Genomic DNA, 18,595 nt, shown 5'->3' on the forward strand with positions numbered 1-18,595 from the left:
CAGTGTGACTATGGATGAATCACATCATTTCTTGGCACCTCAGAATCATTACTGGTGAAAAGTGCTTTGCTTACCTCTCAGAATTATTGTGAGGATTAAATAAGATAATAAAATATGTAAAGAGCCTGACACGACATCTGGCTCATATTACTATGGTAACATTTATTTTGAAAGTTTACTATTCACAGTGTCCCTGGAGAGAATCAGAGATGCTCTTCTGAGGGATACTAAACATTAGTGGGCTTTCCTGACAGACTGTGGTACAAGATTTCACGACCTTCACATCTTGCTTATTCCTCATTCTTGTCACATGGGATGATGGGGAATCCCACTTGAAAAGCCATGGCAAAAAACAAGGTAGAAGTGGCAATTTTGGCTTTGCCGTGTAGCTTTTACCAACTATATAGTAATGCTTAATCCTGTATGAGAAACTTCAGAAGCCAAGTTGGACCCAGAGAATATTTCTCTCACTTTTGAAAGGGGTTCCTTGCTGGGGAAGGATGTCCCTGCCCATTGTTCAGGGTCCTGAGAATAAAAGATAGCTAGAACAAGAGCCTCTAATTTTACATAGTTTTTTGACAACATTATATGTGTTGTTCTTATTGCATTATGCTTTAGGAACTACCTGATTCCTATTCTGGTTAAAAATTTAATTACAGAATAGTATTTTAACAGGGATTATTTTCCCTGTTGTTTATTTAGGCCGCAGCTTTGAAATCCAGCAAATCAATGCCGGGTTTCTAAAACAGTATTATAGGTCATAATTCCTTTTTGTTAAGTCTGTTGGTACTGCTTTAGTTCATATTCTTATCTAGAAATTCATTTAAATAAAATGTAATTCTCTCTGAGGTTGGGAATTAGGAAGTCACTAAGGTACTTATGCATATCAGTGTTTTAAAGTATAATTACAGAGGATTTCAGACTACAAGTGTGTAGTAAGGGTAATTAGTACCTTGCTTGAGTTAATTGATTAAAACTGATGTTTGTTTCTAACATAATTGGAACTCTGTCCTTTGAAGGTCACACCTGATTCCTTATATGTAAAAGGTAAGGAAACTAATAAAGATATAGGCGAGACAACTCTTGGTTGACCTCACAGATTCCAAGGACCTTGTCAGTTTACTATCCTTCATTTTTTTTATTTTTTATGCCTGCAGCACCTGGTCGTCCTAGATGGTCTCCCATCCAAGTACTAACCAGGCCCAAACCTGCTTAGCTTCCGAGATCAGGCAGGATCGGGCTTGTTCAGGGTAGCAAGGCCGTAGACTGAAGCCTCAACAATTTATAATTGCAGTGGGAGACCACGATGAGTTATAGAAATTTAAGTACATTACTGTTGCATTATGAATGCAGAAGTTGTGATTGGAAACATTTAAAACATTTGCCTTTCAGTGACCCGATAAAAATTTGTCCATTGTTTATTTCATTAGGAAGGCTAATAACCATGGCAGCAGTCTACCAAAGTTCAGCTTGGCCTCCTGGTGATATTATGTTTAAAAATTGTAGAAGAGTCATTGTTGATCTTACCATGATACCTTGTTGCATTTACTTAGCACTTCAGTTTCTCCAAGTGAAGTATTCTCTTATTAAATAACAGACCATTTGTTATTATTAAACAAGGTTCTAATTGGGATGTCAACACCTGACCCAAGGTGGGGGTTTCAGGTGTCCTGTATTTTACTATATTAAGACTTGAGCCCCAAATCACGGGACTGAAAGAACAGTTTCTGTGGGGCTTGAATCATGTGTTGTCCTTTTGTTATCTTAATTCACACTGGCACCTTTGGAATTGGTCTGTTATTCCATGTGTCTAAGAGTAACTAGTGCATTCAGCACAGACCTTAGAGCTTCCTGGTTAAGAGGAAGGGTTTTGGTGAAGACAAACCTTGTTTCTCCAAATAAACTTATTTATAAAATTCAAGTCATAATTGTACTTTCTTAAAGAGTTGTTCTGGTTATTCTGACAGGTAATACAGTGGCCCAGAAAGCATTTAGCACAGTGTTTGACATATACTAAGCTTTCGATAAATATTAATTAAATACATAGAGGCAAGTACTAGATTTTAATACTTTAAAACTTCCTGTATATATTCCAAGTCCGGCGGTGAAGTCCCAATCTTTGAATACCTAAGTAGTGAAGAATAAACATGGAAGGTCTCTTTTGAAGAAGTATAAAGGTCAGCAAAGTGTAAATGTCACCACCACAGCTACTAGGGTCCTCAGTGACCTCCAGTCACAGTCATTTGGCAATCATAGCTCAAGACAGTCTCATTACTGTACTGTCTTTGCTAAGTTGCTGTTGGTAGTACCTTGCCCTTATTCCTACTCTCCTGCCTCCCAGAGCATAGCTAGGGCACAGTAGTTACTGATTAAACTCATCAAGTCCCTAATTCTTCACTGCCCTGTACCACATGGGAGTTCTAGTGAAAGTGTTTCCTTTACTCTTCCAAAGGGCCTTTTTCAGAAAAATATAATAGAGATTGTATAATTTAAGCTTTGTGTTCAGTGGTCTAAGGATCTGTCAATAGAAAATTTATACATATTTGCTAAAGGGAATAAGATGGAAAGAGATAAAAAATAAATTCCACCATGTCATGTCTCACTTCCCCTCGTTTGTTTTCCTTTTTTGGAAGGACTGATTGCCAGATTCAAAATTTTTTTTTCCTAAATTTCTTTGTTTCTCCCTATTGTAGCCTGCAGTGTACATTAGAATAAAGAACCGAGCCCAGAATGAATATCTTACAGTCACTGGAAATGTAGCTGACACAAGGACAACATCTGTGTGCATTTCTCCCTATAGTGGAAAGAATACTCAGATCTGGCACTACTGTCGAGGACTCTTTAAATCCAAGGTAACCAACCTGACACCTGACCCTACTTTTTGGTTTTTGGCTTTTTCTTTTGTAAACCAGAATCTTGTGAAATCAAATGGCATGAGAAAGTAATGCAGCTTGCCTAGAAAGTTTATTGCATGATTATATAAATACTGGTATGTCTATTACTAAAGCATTTAAGTGTACTACACTTCAGAGAATTTTTCATTCTAGAAAATCCACTTTCTATTTTATAGTAAAAACTAAGGTGATAACATATTGTGGATATGCCTAAATGATTTTTTTAGAAGCAATGATAAAAACCACTGGATCTAGACTGGACAGTGTGTTCTTTTGGTAAGAAGTTCCTTTCCAGTCCAGATAAAATCAGCTGTCTTTTGTGATTCTAAACATGGTGAAAACTTCTACTTTTCAAAATACACAATGAAGTAAGTAATAGAAGGAAGCTATATTGAAGAAAGCCTAGAAAATAAAATTTAGTTTCTGTGACCTCTATTATGTTTGATGCTATGGAGACTAGAACACCAGCTTGAAAACACTGCAGCTGTTTTATTGTCTCACCAATGGATTATCTACCTTTTTCTCATGCTTCAACAAAAGTAATTATTGTCAGATATCTACTACATCACCCAATGTTTTTATAAGAATACTAAGTTCAACCTAACACATTTAAGCTAACAGGGACTTAACATTTAATTCCAATTCAAGAAACCTTATTGAACGCCTGTTGTCAGATATGTGTCTTTTAAAAATAAGTATCTATTTCAGGTTTATTTCTGTACCATTTTCTCTCAACCATTTTAAAAAAAGCTTACTGAAATTATAATTATGCTGTATAGTATTCTGTTTAGATAAGGCATAATGATTTCATATCTATGATTTTTTTCCCATGAAAGAAAAGGGACTCAATTCATTTTAGCAAACACAGTACTACCAATGTATTTCTTAATCCTCGTAGGCCAGTGATACATGTCTCGATGTAATTGGTGGCCGGGACGTGCCAGGAGCTAAAGTAGCCCTGTGGACCGAACATGGACAATTCAGGCAGAAGTGGAGACTGAACAGAAATGGAACCATCAGCTCCTATCTCAGTGACCAACTTGTTCTTGACGTTACAGGTGAGCCTGTGATGAAACCCAATGTGTTGTTTCTGGATACCATTTTTATTTCGAAACCTCTTCCTTCTGGATAAAAGAAATCCTTACATATAAGAAATATTATGTCATTTTTAATTATGCTTGAAAAAAGTTATGCTGTTTAATAAAACAATTATCTATGTGGGTCAAGCAGAGAAGGCCTTAGGAAAAAATCTAAGATTTTTGTTCATTAGTACAGTTGTAAAATTATTTGCTACATGATCTTTGAGAACAATTTTAAATTTGAACATGAAACCATAAAATGTTTTTTAGAAACATCTCTCTTTTTGCCATGAATTACTGTAGTCCTTCAAAGCCCTCAGTTAAAACTTCTGGTAGGTATTTAACCTTGTTTTTGAATGCAGCAAGGTCAGGGCCAATATTATTCAGGGCTTTTGCTTTCATTGGGTTAGTCATAGCCACTGTTGGTGTAGAAACAAAAATACAGTACCTGACATTCAGCCAGAGCTCTCAGAGCACTTTGTTCTTAAGACTTGCATTGTAAGGGCACACTGCCTATGCAATCATCTATTATACCTCTTAGTTGTTCAGTTTGAGTCATAATAAGGTCTGATGTGAGGTGAATAATAGCTAAGCCTGTTTAAACTCAGTTTCCCATTTCAGACCGCTCTGTAAATGACATACTAATCTACCGAAACAATGGGCTGAACAAAAGCTTGTGGAAACTGTTAAGCACCTGTGTGAACAAATAATCTTTTGTTTTGGAATTTCTATTTTAGGAGGAAATTATTATGACAAGACTCATGTAATTGTAAATCATCCCTTGGAGGGAGAAGAAACACAGAAATGGGACATTGAGATATTGTGAGAGAATCTACAGCATCCCTAGGAAGAGCAAAGGAAGAAGGAACCTCACGTCCCACGGAAAGGAAGCTACTTGTCCTCATGCACCTGGATCACTGAGAATGAATACATTTTTTTCCAAAGTTCCAAGACAAGACTATTGCTGTTAACCATGGGAAAAGCTCAAAATATTCTTGCCAATTATTCAGTGTTCCTGTCATAAATATGTCTTGATTTCTGGGAAAGATTCTACTCCTGCTTGAGCTCCAGTTTTGGTGAGCAAGTTTACTGAAGTCTTTCTCTGTCTCTCAAATATGAATCCTATTCCTGATAGCCATTATATAGGACATTGGTGGTGCTATCATCCTATATTAGTTATTAATATACTAGTAGATGCATGTATGAGTGTAACACACAGGGAAATGAATTCCTATATGTCAACTCATACTTTTGCAAAAAGATGAATCTTTTAGCAACATTTGAAGACAGATTAAATAAACCTTCCTCTTAATATGCTACAGTAGCTACAACAAAGGTCCTCTATTGAGACTTTTATAACTGAAGCACCCTGAGCATTTATACTTGTAACTGACCCCAGGAAGAGACCTCAGCTTTATTAGGAAAAGGCTCAAGTACAGGAGTATTTTCTGTAGCCATTCTTTGCTCAGCCTTTCAAACTAAAAAAGCACAAATAACCTGTGGCCATCCTTGCACTCTTACTGGAGACCCCACCCTAGATTTTGCCTGATCTGCCCTCAAGAAGTGTTTGTAAAGACTGTGGCACCTGCATATTAGACAAATTTTTCTTTGCTTGAAGGGCAATTTCAAATGTTCAGATTAAAACCACATAGTATTTGAGCCTTGACTATATACCATTTCACTTTAAAGGTGGAGTCGATTTCTCTCTGAAATGACAGAAAACTCATTGTTTTTTACTATTTTAAATAGCTTCCATTTAAGCAAAATCAGGTAGGATATTCTCTTGGACTTAGTTTCAAGTAATCATTACCACTTTTAACTGTACAATTCACAAGCATTCTTCCCTCCTGAATTGGTTTTAAACATATTGAGGAAACTTCCCTTCATCTTCAACTTTTGCCGGAAAGCAGAAAAATGTCTATTCTATTTTTATATAGAAAGATTAAGTTCTCCAGGGGTATTTTTAAAAATATCAACCTATATGCACTTTAAAATAACTAAATTGTTTAAGCTCAAAGACCAACTATTTTGAGTTTTTATAGAGACTTGGGTCTTTCCATGTAAATATTAGGTTTTTTTCCCTTCAATCTCAGGCTCTTTTGTCATCTTTCAAGCATCTGCAAAATTCTCATATGTCCATAGATGTGAGTGCCTCTCATTAGTGTGGCAGTATTATTTAATGAAACTTACAGGAGTATTTTAAAGGGGGAGGGGGGGTGTTTACACAAAAGTATGTATATTTTCTTTAAAAAAGTAATTTTTTTTCTTCACGTTAATTGTTGAAAATTTTTCTAGAGCCAGTGAGGCTCTTTAAAGAAGTTTCTTCCAAAGACAAAGCAAGGTAACGACACTGACATTTAAATTTATTGTAGTTGTGCCTTTTCTACCACACTGGATTAAATAAACTTGTCCGAAATATGGTTTTGTCACATTAATTTGCCATTCTTCCATGACCACCTATAAGAGGCAGGTCTTGTGTTAGTAGAGACACACAAAAGGAAAGTTGTACAGAACTGTTCTTCCTACCCAGTCTATGTGCTGGGGGGCTCCCTAGCACGTAAATCTTCTCTTGTCACATGTATATATAAAGTAGTAGACACTCGATTCTATAAATGCACTAGACTACCTGGATTAAACATTCTGTCCAAAGGGATAACACCAGGCTTTCCTTTTCCTCATCCGTAGTAAGTCTCAGGTCCTTGACAGAAATAGCTGAACTGTTCCAAATCTGCTTCAGTGCATCAACATGAGATAAAGGAAAGCGAAGTCCATAAGACTGAAAAAGGAAAATCTCGTCAGATAAAATAATCTCTTAAGTGGCATTGTCATATAAACTTCCAAAATTCTCAATATATCATTTTTGATACCTTCATAAGTATGAAACTTGTTTCAGATAACTTACAGAATTTGCCAATTCCCACATGAAAACTTAAATATCATGAAAGGCATCCCGATTTAAATGATTCTCATTACACCTTTCCTACAAGGCTACACGTCTCAGCTACTATCTTTTAAAGCTGGTCTGTGTGTGTCTATCAATCGTCCTGGTGCGGGAGTTCTGTCAATTACATGAAATGTTAAGCCCATACTGCACTCATAAAAAAGCACACAGATCAAAGGTAAAAGAATGCTTCCTAACCACCACCAAATAACAGGAAAAACATTTTAGGTTGGCACAAACCTCTGTTTCCTCATTTCCCATCATGTGTTTCTCTCTCCTATTCTTTAAAGAATGGTAGATGTAAACCATCTTTTCCTGAGTTTCATCCTTTAAAAAAAAAATCAAGTCATCAACAAAATATCAAGGGCTTCATTATAGTCCTCACAGATTACTATTGGTATGTAACAAATAGTCACCTTTAGTCACTTTTTTAAAGATAAAACAGTATACCTGCATCAGTATCTTCGAAAACTTGCTTTAATGAAAAGCAACCATTCATGTATCAACTTAACACTCAAGTCTTCATTTAATCACACCTGTACTTTGCATCAAATCTGACATTCCTAGGTATAAATTAACAATTTATGAATACCATGGAGTGAATATTACCTCAAGAAATACCACTGTGATCTCTAAAAATTTTCACTCCGATTACAGTAGCCTCCCGAACGGCCTCTACTTCCCTTCCCTCTCCACCCTACATAATGCAGTTTGCCACTTCTAGAAGTGTTATTCATTCCCTGTCACCTCTTAATAAGGATCAAACACCTTGGCCCGATGCAGAATATCCCAAAACTGATTATCAGAGTAACTAAGATTTCTTTTAATGGAGATAAGTACTTTTAATGGAGATAAGTACTTTTGAGGTTTGCATATATTGCAAACCAGTTCTCACCAGGTCTGGCCCTAATGACTGGAACAGTCTGGTTATGAAAGCATCTTGGTGCCCTAACCTGCATCTCCTCCAACGATGCATGGGGTACCTCCCCAAGAAAGCTGATTGGTGGGAACAGGGTAAAGCCACAGGGCACGGGATAGTTCCCAAGGTCCTTAGGACTGTACAGGGAGCTTTAATAATAAAGGCAGAGGCTCCAACACAGACCAGATGAAACCCAGAAATGTATAATATCTTTAAAATTTTCCAGCTGATTCTACAATAAGCCAGTTTTGGGAACTACTGGGCTAGGTGGCAGTGTTATGAAATGTAGACCATCTTCCTGTGGGATAGAGATTTTTAAAGACGAAACATCAATAAAACCATATGTAAAGACACATCTACACACTGTACAGGGTGGGAGAGGGACTGAGGGAGATGCATGAACAGGGTGTGTGCAGTTGTCTGAGCAATGTGGCCTGAATTAGAATGGGAGGCAAAGACAATCACTGCATGAGGGGAATGAAAAGTGATTCTGTGAGGGATGAGGGCAAGCTCTCAAGTGCCCAACAGGCAGGAAAATCTGCAACAGGAACAGTGAGATTTGGGCACTATCTGCTCTAATGTGATGGCATTAAGCTGTGAGAATAGATGGATTCCCAAAGGAGAAGGGCAGGGGCCATGTGTTGGTCCGATAACCTGATGGAAGTACCCTGAGGGGAGAGGAACCCTCTTTCCTCTGGATACTCACAGATCGATCCTGATCTGGCCCCAGTGTGAGGACGATGTGGTCTTTAAATTGCAGCCTCACTGTGCTGTCCAACCTTGGTAACTGTCCACCTAGAAAACCCAGAGAGAAAGCCAGTGTTCAAAAGTGGAAACCAGCAGGCTCTAACTGGTTTGCAGGTATAACTATTTAAGAAATACATTTACCTACAATTTGTAGTGAATCTAAACATGAGGCACCCTCTCCAACTCAAGTACTTGTTTACCTTGACATTTATAGTGACATTAAAGTATAGTTTACATCCTTATGGAGCCCATTCTCATAGCAAAGACAGACATACCATTAGATAAATAACAAAAGGAGTTGGCAAGTACATTAAATAGACATAAATACCTTTGAAATGTAGGTACCTATCAAAATAGAGGCAGGGCTCCTGTCCTTCTGCATAGAGCCTGTCTCCAGTTTCTATCCTCTTGCTTCTTGCTTTACACATAGACTCTAGAAAGAATACCTGAGTTCAAACTGCACCACCATACCAATGACTAATGGTGTGATCATGGCAAATTATTCAATCTATGTAGGTCAAGCATAGTGTAACATACAAGCCACCTAGTAAAGTTCACAGGGGGAAAAAAAAAAAAACTTCACTGAAAACAGTACAAACAGACCAGCTTTACAGGGTCATCTGGTTGAAAAAGTCTTGACAGATCATAGATTTATTGACTATAATGACTAAAACAAGGAAAATTTGAGATAAATACTCTGGGCCATTAATTGATACTCCAAAAACTATTCTGTTAAAGATTAAAATATATGCTGGTAGAACATTTGCTATTTTGAATAGATACAGTCAAAAACAAATCCTCAACTTCCCCCAAAGATAGAATAAAAATATAAATAGAATCCATGTTAGAAAGGATTCAGTGGCTCTCAACTGGTGATACATAAGGTTTTCTCAACCCTCCTGAGAAAGAAAGCTGGCCTGGCACTCATAGCTGTCTCGGTGATCTCCTATGGAACATCAGACAATTCCATAGAATGCCAATATTAAACAAGGCCACACTATGACTGAGATCAAGAGAAAAACCAGACCACTCCATAACCATGTCAGAACTCAAGTAAAAGAACATTATCCAAACTGCAGAAGTGACCTAATAGCCCCCACCCTGGCTAAACCTGAGTGACTGCTGCTGCATTACCAGTTATAAGTTCAGCCTCATTCCATCCCTCCTGCTACTAGATAAGATGTACAAGAGACCCAGTTACAGAATCCCTGCTTTCTGAAAGCATCCAACCCAGAGCAAAGCCCCGCTTCCTTGAATCCTCCAGAAAATCACCTAACTCAAGGCCAGATCCTATAAATCCTTTTCAACACCCTTTTACCGAGATGCCCCATAGTTCCCAGTGGTGTGCACTACAGGAGTGTGGTGTTGCTAGTCTTTGCTATAGGACATCAAAATCACCATCTACCCAGAAGTATTTTATGTCATCTGCAGCCTAAACCTGTCACAAAATAGTCACCTGGGACTTGGGGGAGGTTGGTGATAACCTTGGGCAGTCCTGTATGTCACCTGCTGATGGCAACATTTTACTCATCCCTTTGTTAATTCCAACGAGGTTATTTTAGTGTTCAAGTTCCTAAAACTTCCATAAGACAGTGAATACCACAGTACCTATTTATACAGTTTTCTCACCCCAAATCACAGGACTCTCATTCCCATCATGCTGGGATGCAAGGTCTTTGCAAATGATTTGCAAATGCAGAATCCTAAAGTTGTGTGCAGTACGCGTTGTCCAACCATAACACACCAGAGACAGTTCCAGCTCCACATTAATTCTAAAATGCCTCAATGTTCCATCTGCTCAAAGAAGTGGCCACCCAGGAAAGCTTCCAAATACCCCACGTTAGCCCCTAACCACCTAGAAGATGGCAAGCTCCACCTGGTGTTGAAAGCTCTGCTCCGTCTCCCACACAGTACGGTGGGAGTCTATTCATAACAAAATCCTTCTTCATGTCTGCTGAAAGCAGCTCACTGGTGCCTTCCAACCGGTCTGCAAGCGTCCTCAGAAAAGCACTTAATCTTCTTGTTGCAACAGCTGTGGTTTCCACCTGCTAGAAACACAGAGGTAAGTTCTGGTGCAGACTCCAGCAGAACTTACTGTCTAGGTCCCAGTCTCCAGAGTAGTCTGCTGAGCACAACCACACAGTGACAGATCCATGTCACTCCCAGGAGGTGGGGTTTGAGGAGGCTTAAAAACGATATCCCATTATTTCTTTGTAACTTCTGCGTATCTTAAGCTGCCTATTGTTTGTCAAAAAAAAAAAAAAGATCAATTTTCAGGATTTTGCCTGGAAAGGGATCCCTGGAAATGTACAGTCTCAGCTCTTGCCTTTTGGAAAGCAAGTCACCAACCTAAGGTGACTGTTTCAGACAGTGACGGCAACCTTGTTCGACTCAGCACTAATTCATTCACCTTCTCAAATCTAGCCACACAGTGCTGCTGTTTCAAATGTAAAACCAGGACAGACAAGAAAGCCAGGTAATATGCCACGATCAGGATCTCCAGTGAGCCTCTCCTAACTAATAATCGTGTGTGACGAATCTACAGTTCTCCCAGCCACATTATTTATCCAACCATTCACTCAGCCAACATTCCTACAGTGCCCGCTTCTGCCACCATGAGATTCAGAAAGACAGCCATTTGCACCACACCCTCAGTTTTCTGGGTCGCACATAACATGCTGGACTCCATTCATTCTGCAAGCCATCAGCTCAGCTGGTGAACACAGGAGAGAAGATGGGAAGAACCATGGGGTCCCTAGGATGTAGACCACAGCTTCAAGCTGGCCCAGGTTACGGGTCCTACTCTTTTCCCACCCATCTTTACTCCTTACCAGGAGAAGCTGCCGGGGGATGCCGGCTCGGAACGCCAAGTCTTCCTTTGCAGTATCAAACACAAGCCCCGAAATGGTGTCCAAAAGGAAATCTCCCCATGAACTGGAACACACACCGAGGAAAAAAAAAATAGTGAATGCATAAAAAATATACAGAAAACACTGAGTACTAGTAAAACCAAATGCTATGAATGGAAGCTTCCATAGCATTCCAACTCCCCTGCCCACGTATTTTGAGTTCTAATAGTTTTACGTTACTCAGCACAAAAACGTAAGAGCTTAATCAATCATACTGCTTCCCTCCCTCCCCACTTGCAGACACTCACATGGAAAGTTAAAAATGGGAAGCAAGGCTTTATTCATGGTTTTTCTCTTAAAGATAGCAGAGAATCACATACTCTCATTAAGCAGGAAGTTTAAGGGACCAATTTTTTAAAAAGGTTTTCAACTGTAATACAGTATTTATGAGGACAGCTTTGTAGAAAATTTTAACTCAGTCATTATAGGACCAAAAAATAAATTTTATGTGCAAAAGATACAAAAGCAACATATTTAGGGTAACGGCAAGATCCTTGGACTGTAATTATCTGAACAGATATACATAAAAAAGGTACATATAAGAGAGCACTCTCCCTCAGTAAAATATCCATCAACATCAATTTCAAAACAATTGATCTTGCATTTTGTTAAACTCTAGTGATGGTTTTACTGGGGTAGAAGGTAGAAGCCAGAGGCCAAAGATAACATGTAGGGATGTGCATTGCTGTTCAATTACCTTTGCTTTCTTGGAGGCATTTGGAATTGGCTCACTCCTAAATATGTGCCAATGTGTGAAACACCGTGGGGTTTCTCTCTTTAAACATTTCTTAGCTATTTAAAATTTTCCTGTGTCACCAGTGGATTTCAAATTGCCAGCTATGTGCAAAACAGAAATTCACAGCATGATTTTTACCCTTCTCAAATTAGTAAGCAAAATTAACACTTTCATGCTTCCCTCTCCGGAAAGTGGCAAAGGAGAGCACTTCCTCCAAGACGTCCACTACTACCTGGTGGCCTTACCACTCTGCAACTTAATGTTACACCTAACCTCACACCTTCGGTTGAACTTCAACCTGGAGGACACATGCACATCTCTCAACAGCCCTTCTCCAGTTCCTACAACCCATGCCCTCAATTGCCCCTGCTCTTCCTGAGGTGGGCCTCAGTGACTTTCCATTCCTCACTATGCAAGGAACCCAAACATAACAACGAAGGCATTTTTCATAAAGGAAGCCTAAAACAAGCACTGGCCTTCTACTTGTGCGTGTGGGCAAAGACAACTCCAACTTCAGGCTGGGCTCCAGCTAGCTCCTCTAGTCTCTTAAACACCGGTTAACTTCAGGCTGAAAAGCCAGACGAGCAAGCAGAGGTATGCTTACAAACTTGCTATGGCTTTGAAGGTAGGGAACTTGCTGTCCCTCGGACCTGGAACATCCTCTTCTACTCTGATCTTCTGACCCACCTTCTACTCTGACCTTCTTGTCATTTAACTCTCACAGAGCTTGGGTGTCATTTCTGAGGCCTTCCCTGATGTCCCAGCTTTGCTAAGTGCATTCCTCTATGCTCCAAGAGTCTTGTCTGAAAATCTACAATTGAATTTGTCACAGTTTAGTAACTACTTGCACACCTATCTCCCTCCTACTACCACTTCCAGAGTGTAAGTTCTCTCAAAGCCCCTTAGCATCCAGAAATTGGCACAGGATCTAGTGCCTGCGTGCTGAATAAATGAATGGCTGGTGCTTTAAAGCGATCTGAACTGCAAGGTCACTGCTATTAGGAAATCACAATCTGCTACTGCCCAGTTCCTGTCATGTGACGAGGCTCTTGCCAAAATGGAACATGGTTTTCACTGTTTTCAGCAAATGTACTTAGGTCTGACTGTCCCAGACTGCCTTGCCTGCTTTAATTTCATGGACTGTAAAAACACGGAAACCTTAAAAAAGACCCAGAGGTTTCAACGGTTACAGACTTTGTTTAGGGTGATGAAAATGTTTCAGAAACAGTGGTGATGGTTGCTTAACAGTATGAATGTAATTAATGTCACTAAATTATACACTTAAAAACAGTTAAAATAGCATATTCTATGCTATATATTTTATAACAATAAAAATATTGTAGACAGAGACATGCACTATAAGCCCAGCCTGGCATCACTAACACACTGCCAAACCTGCAGCTATGGTTCCTTCTCTGCAAACTCTGGTAGCCTTAAATTGAGAAACTCTCAGAGTTATATAGTCAGGTTCACGACATTCCCAGGAGAAAGCCCAGATGGACCAATGGCACAGATAGGACACTAAAGGAATATGAAGCCTGCAAGGAGCCTGAAACCCTGGAGGTTGGTTAAGTGGAAGGATAATGGCCAACTCACTCACATCCCTCCTGAATGCAGCTGCTGTGGGCCACAGCACAGAGCTGTCCTAGGACACCAGGCTGGCCGGCAGAGGGCTTACTTGTTCTGGTAGGTGCTGATGGTCACGTGCGTAGAGTGGGCCAGCCCCGGAGGAGTGTCTGCTTGATGGATGGTCCCTCTGGGGAAGTACAGCAAATCACCTGGCTAAAGGAAAGAAAAGAGGAAAGAGTTAATAAGGCAATCTTCTCAGTCTAGTATGTTTTATGGAGACAAATATAGCCTTTGAGTTTCAGTTCTCCATTCTAGAAACCTATTTAGTGATTCAAGAGGCAGTCTGTATGCAGGGCTCCTGTGGGGTTCTGCTAGTTCACTTCACTGTGCCTGCGACTATGAACCCCAAATCCTAGAGAGGCTGGCTTTCAGTACCTGAAGTCACTTTCTTTATTCACAAACTGAGACCAGATACTCTTGAAACCATCCCACTCGCGCCCGGGGATCAAGGAGGTGACACCTGGGCCTGAGAAACCTGCTCCCTGCAACGGTAAAGCATTGGAGCTTTACATATACTATGCTCATGAGAAGGAAGAATCAACATCATTAAAACGGCCATACTTGCCAAAGCAATCTATAGATTCAATGCAATCCCTATCAAAATACCAATGGCACTTTTCAGAGAACCAGAACAAATTATCCTAAAATTTATATGAGGCCATAAAAAACCCCAAATAGCCACAGCAATCTTGAGAAAGAAGAACAAAGTTGGAGGTATCACACTACCTGATATACTACCTGATATACTACAAGACTACGATAATCCAAATAGCATGGTACTGGCATAAAAACAGATACATTGATCAATAGAACGGACTAGAGAACCCAGAAATAAATTCACATCTATACACTTATTTAATATATGACAAAGGAGACAAGAGTATACAATGGGGTAAAGAGAGTCTCTTTAGTAAGTGGTATTGGGAAAATTGGACAGATACATGCAAAAAAAATGAAAGTGGACCACCTTCTTACACCGTATACAGGAATAGATGCAAAATGGATTAAAGACTTAAATGTAAGACCTGAAACCATAAAACTTCTAGAAGAAAACTTAGGAAGTAAACTCTCTGATATTGCTGCTAGTAATTTCTTTTCAGATATATCTCCTCAGGCAAGGGATACAAAGAAAAAATAAATGGGACTACATCAAACTATAAAGTTTTTGCACAGCAAAGGAAACCATCAACAAAACAAAAAGACAACCTACTGAATGGGAGATGGTAATCGCTTATGATACATTTGATAAAGAGTTAATATCTAAAATATATAAAGAACCCATACAACTTAACAACAACAAATCAATCTAATTAAAAAATGGGCAGATCTGAATAAATATTTCTCCAAAGAATACAGATGGCCAATAAGACATATGAAAACATGCTCAAGGTTGCTAATCATCAGAGAAATGCAAATTAAAACCACAATGAGCTATCACCTCACACTTGTCAGAATGGCTATCATCAATAAATCAAAAAATAACAAGTGTTGGCGAGGATGTGGAGAAAAGGGAACCCTCATACACTATTGGTGGGATTGCAAATTGGTACAGCCACTATGGAAAACAGTCTGGAGGTTCCTCAAAAAATTAAAAGTAGATCTACCTTTTGACTCAGGAATTGCACTTCTGGGTATTTATCAAAAAAAAAAAACCCAAAACCATAATTCTAAAAGATCTATGCATCTCTATGTTCATAGCAGCAGTATTTGCAATAGCCAAAACATGGAAGCAACCAAAATGCCCATTAACAGACGATTGGATAAAGAAGTTATGGTTCATATATACAATGGAATATTACTCAGCATGAAATCTTACCATTTGCTATGACATGGATGGACCTAGAGGTTACTATGCTGAGTAAAATAAGTCGAAGATAAATACCATGTGATTTCACTTATATGCAGAACCTAAGGAACGAAAAGAATAAACTAATCGAAAACAGACTCACAAATATAGAAGACAATCTGGTGATAGTGGGGGGAGGGAACTAGGAGAAAGGGGTGAAGGGTTAAAGTAGTACAAATTAGTAGCTGATAGATGGTCACAGGGATGAGAAGCATGGCATAGGGAATGTAGTGGCTAGATGGAGAGGCAGAGGGAAGACACAGTCAGGGGAGATTATTTCAGGGGGAAATGTCTAACCAAGGTACTATATACTTGAAATAATAAAATAAAATGCCATTTAAAAAAAGAATAGGAGCTTTAGAGTCATTCAGACTCTGCCACTTACTTGCTGGTGACTGCAGCAAATTAAAGAACTTCCTGAAGCCTCAGTTTATCTGTAAAATGGAGGCAATAGCTCCAAATCTCATAGAATTATTTTGAGAATTAAAGGATACTCCATAATCAAAGCTGTTAGGACAATGATGGGTATGAGGTTATTTTATAATTACTGTCTTACCCACCAGTCCCTGATAGTTTGTGAGCTCTTCCAGGCAAGGTCTATATCCATCTTGTATTCCCACAGCCTAAACTACCAAAGCATACAACGGAGGCTTAAGAAATGCTTGGATAAAAGGATGAAAAACCATATAACCCTTCACTTGAACCTAAAAACTAGACATAACTAAAGATCAGGCCATTTCTTGAGCAGATGAGCCTCCTCTGCCCTCTCCTCGTTCTCTCCCAAACCAGTGGATAGAAATATTCTCCGCAAATCACTCTTGCCCTGAGCCACCTCCTCCCTAATCCCACCCAGATGAAAAACATTCTTTATAGAAGTTGCCCGAGAGGCTAGAGAATCTTGAGAGCCACTTATCTCCCCTCTGCAAACACGGGAAACAGTCTGGCTCACTGGTTAAGAGCATGGGCCCTGGCCTAGAGAGAGAGTTCAAGAAATATCAGATTAAAAACACTTTTAAAAAAAACATAAAGATTTGCTTTAAAGCAAGAAACAATATATAACTATAAATATTCAAAGAGCTATCTTGGTGGCTTGCCGTGAATCAAACTGACAGGGAAATTAGTACTCAAGTAAATAAATGCTTTACTCATAATTATACCTATCATTTGCTGAGTACCTCTCTGTCATCCCTCTAAATGAGGCCCTCGCATATATATTTCATTCATTCACTCATCTCACAAACATTTGATTAATGCTTCCCCACTCTCCCCCCATGCCAGATCCCATACTAGGCACCAGGGATAGAGCACTGAACAAAATACAGACCTGCCCTTATGTAGCACATTCCAGAAGAAAGGACACATTTGAGAAGGGAGAAGAGAAAATAATTACAATGACACAGTAGTGGGGAGAGATCAAATAAAGTAGCAAATAAATAATGTCAAGTGGTAGTACATGCCATGCAGACAAAATAAGCAGAGGAAGAAGGGGAAGGATGCTGATGGAAGCTGGGGGTGGGGTGTGCCTAGAGCAAGAGGTGCTATTTTACCCAGGATGGTCAGTGAAACCTCACTCTGCTAGAGCGACATTTCAGTAGAGACTTTAGGAAATGAGCAAGCCAGCCATGACTACCTGCGGAGAAAAGATCTTAGGAAAAGAGACAAGAAAGTACAAAGGTCATTAGGCTGGAACATGTTTGATACATTTGCGGAGTATCAGGTGGGCCAGTGTGGCTCAAGGGTAATGAGTAAAGGTGGAAATGATGAGAGGTGAGGAGAGAAGAAAACAGGCTAGATTACAGGGTCTTTGGGACTGTTTTTAAGGATTTTGGCTTTTGTTCCGGGTTTAATAGAAAGTCACAGGAAGTCTGGTCAAATCGTTCACTGGATCTCAAAAGGATCATTATGGTTATTATGTTAGAAAAGTCTGCAAAGAGGACAACAGATAGATGTTTGCATAAATCCATGCCCAAGCATTTTGTCCTGAACAAAAACAAGAATGGTGAAACACTTACAGAGAGGAGGAGGCTGGGGACAGGCTGGGACATAAAAGTTTGATTTGGGGAATATTAAATTTGCTATACCTTTTACCTTTCTAATGGAGACATTAAGTAGACAGTTAGAGTCTAGAGTTTAGATATGTGGGCTAGAGATATAACACAACATTGAAAATACATCAGTGTAGAGGATATTAAAAACCTTGGGAGTGGATGTGGATTAAGAGGGAGTACAAGAAATGAGCCCTGACACCCTAACCTGCAGAGGTGGGCAGACTGATAAACAACAAAGGAAGGCTAGGAATAGTCAACAGGTGGAAAAAGAACCAAGAGAAGGCGCATCCCAGAAGCCCAGTGAAGAAGGCAAAGTGACCCAGCATCAAATGCCACTGACAGGCAGACTAAAATGGAGACTAAGAGTTGACCACTGTCCTTGACAACATGGAGGTCACTGGTAACCTTGAGGAGGGTGATTCTGGAAGAATGGTGGGGAGGAAAACCTACAGGGAGGGGGTCCCAAAAGAAAGAGAGGAAATGAAGACAAAGCATTGTGGCAGAGTCCCCGAAGATATGTATGTGCTAAGGCCTGGCACCTATGAACATTTAGGTTACATGGACAAGGTGAACTAAGGTTGCAAATGGAATTAGGGCTGCTAAAGGGGATATTGTTTTGGGCTATCCAGGGAGTTCCAATGTAATTAATCAAAAGGATCTTTAAAAGTAGAAGAGGGTATCAAAAGCAAACCAGAGAGATGAAAGTGTGGGAAAGACTAGGCTCCATGTTGCTGGCTTTGAAGATGGAGGAAGGGGCCATGAACCAAGGAATGTAGGAGTCTTCTAGAATCTGGAAAAGGCAAGGAGACAGATTCTCTCCTAGAACCTCCAGAGAGAATGCATTCCT

The 18,595-nt window shown here is 39.5% G+C and overlaps 2 protein-coding genes and 1 pseudogene across 8 annotated transcripts in view; 1 reads left to right on the forward strand and 2 right to left on the reverse strand.

Moving 5' to 3' along the window:
• CRYBG3 (crystallin beta-gamma domain containing 3) overlaps nt 1-6,393 on the forward strand; it is a 101,398-nt gene extending 95,005 nt beyond the window's left edge. For both annotated transcript variants that reach the window (XM_006923414.3, XM_025040788.1), the window contains 3 exons: nt 2,694-2,852; nt 3,793-3,952; nt 4,711-6,393. In XM_006923414.3, coding sequence (XP_006923476.1) covers nt 2,694-2,852; nt 3,793-3,952; nt 4,711-4,799 — 408 coding nt within the window. In that variant the 3' untranslated portion in view covers nt 4,800-6,393. The remainder of the gene's footprint in view (nt 1-2,693; nt 2,853-3,792; nt 3,953-4,710) is intronic.
• Nucleotides 1,149-1,267, reverse strand: LOC112472134 (annotated as a pseudogene).
• The window catches only part of RIOX2 (ribosomal oxygenase 2), a 26,625-nt gene continuing 14,345 nt past the window's right edge, over nt 6,316-18,595 (reverse strand). For 3 of the 6 annotated variants that reach the window (XM_025040790.1, XM_025040793.1, XM_025040791.1), the window contains exons 5-10: nt 13,904-14,007; nt 11,412-11,514; nt 10,436-10,628; nt 8,540-8,628; nt 7,155-7,241; nt 6,316-6,749 (exon numbers count right to left, since the gene is read on the reverse strand). In XM_025040790.1, the coding sequence (XP_024896558.1) occupies nt 6,591-6,749; nt 7,155-7,241; nt 8,540-8,628; nt 10,436-10,628; nt 11,412-11,514; nt 13,904-14,007 (735 nt within the window). In that variant the 3' untranslated portion in view covers nt 6,316-6,590. The remainder of the gene's footprint in view (nt 6,750-7,154; nt 7,242-8,539; nt 8,629-10,435; nt 10,629-11,411; nt 11,515-13,903; nt 14,008-18,595) is intronic. The other 3 variants (XM_006923416.3, XM_025040792.1, XM_006923415.3) reach the window with 3 other exon arrangements.

The sequence above is a fragment of the Pteropus alecto genome, unplaced genomic scaffold, assembly GCF_000325575.1.
Source record: "Pteropus alecto unplaced genomic scaffold, ASM32557v1 scaffold379, whole genome shotgun sequence".
NCBI lineage: Eukaryota > Metazoa > Chordata > Mammalia > Chiroptera > Pteropodidae > Pteropus > Pteropus alecto.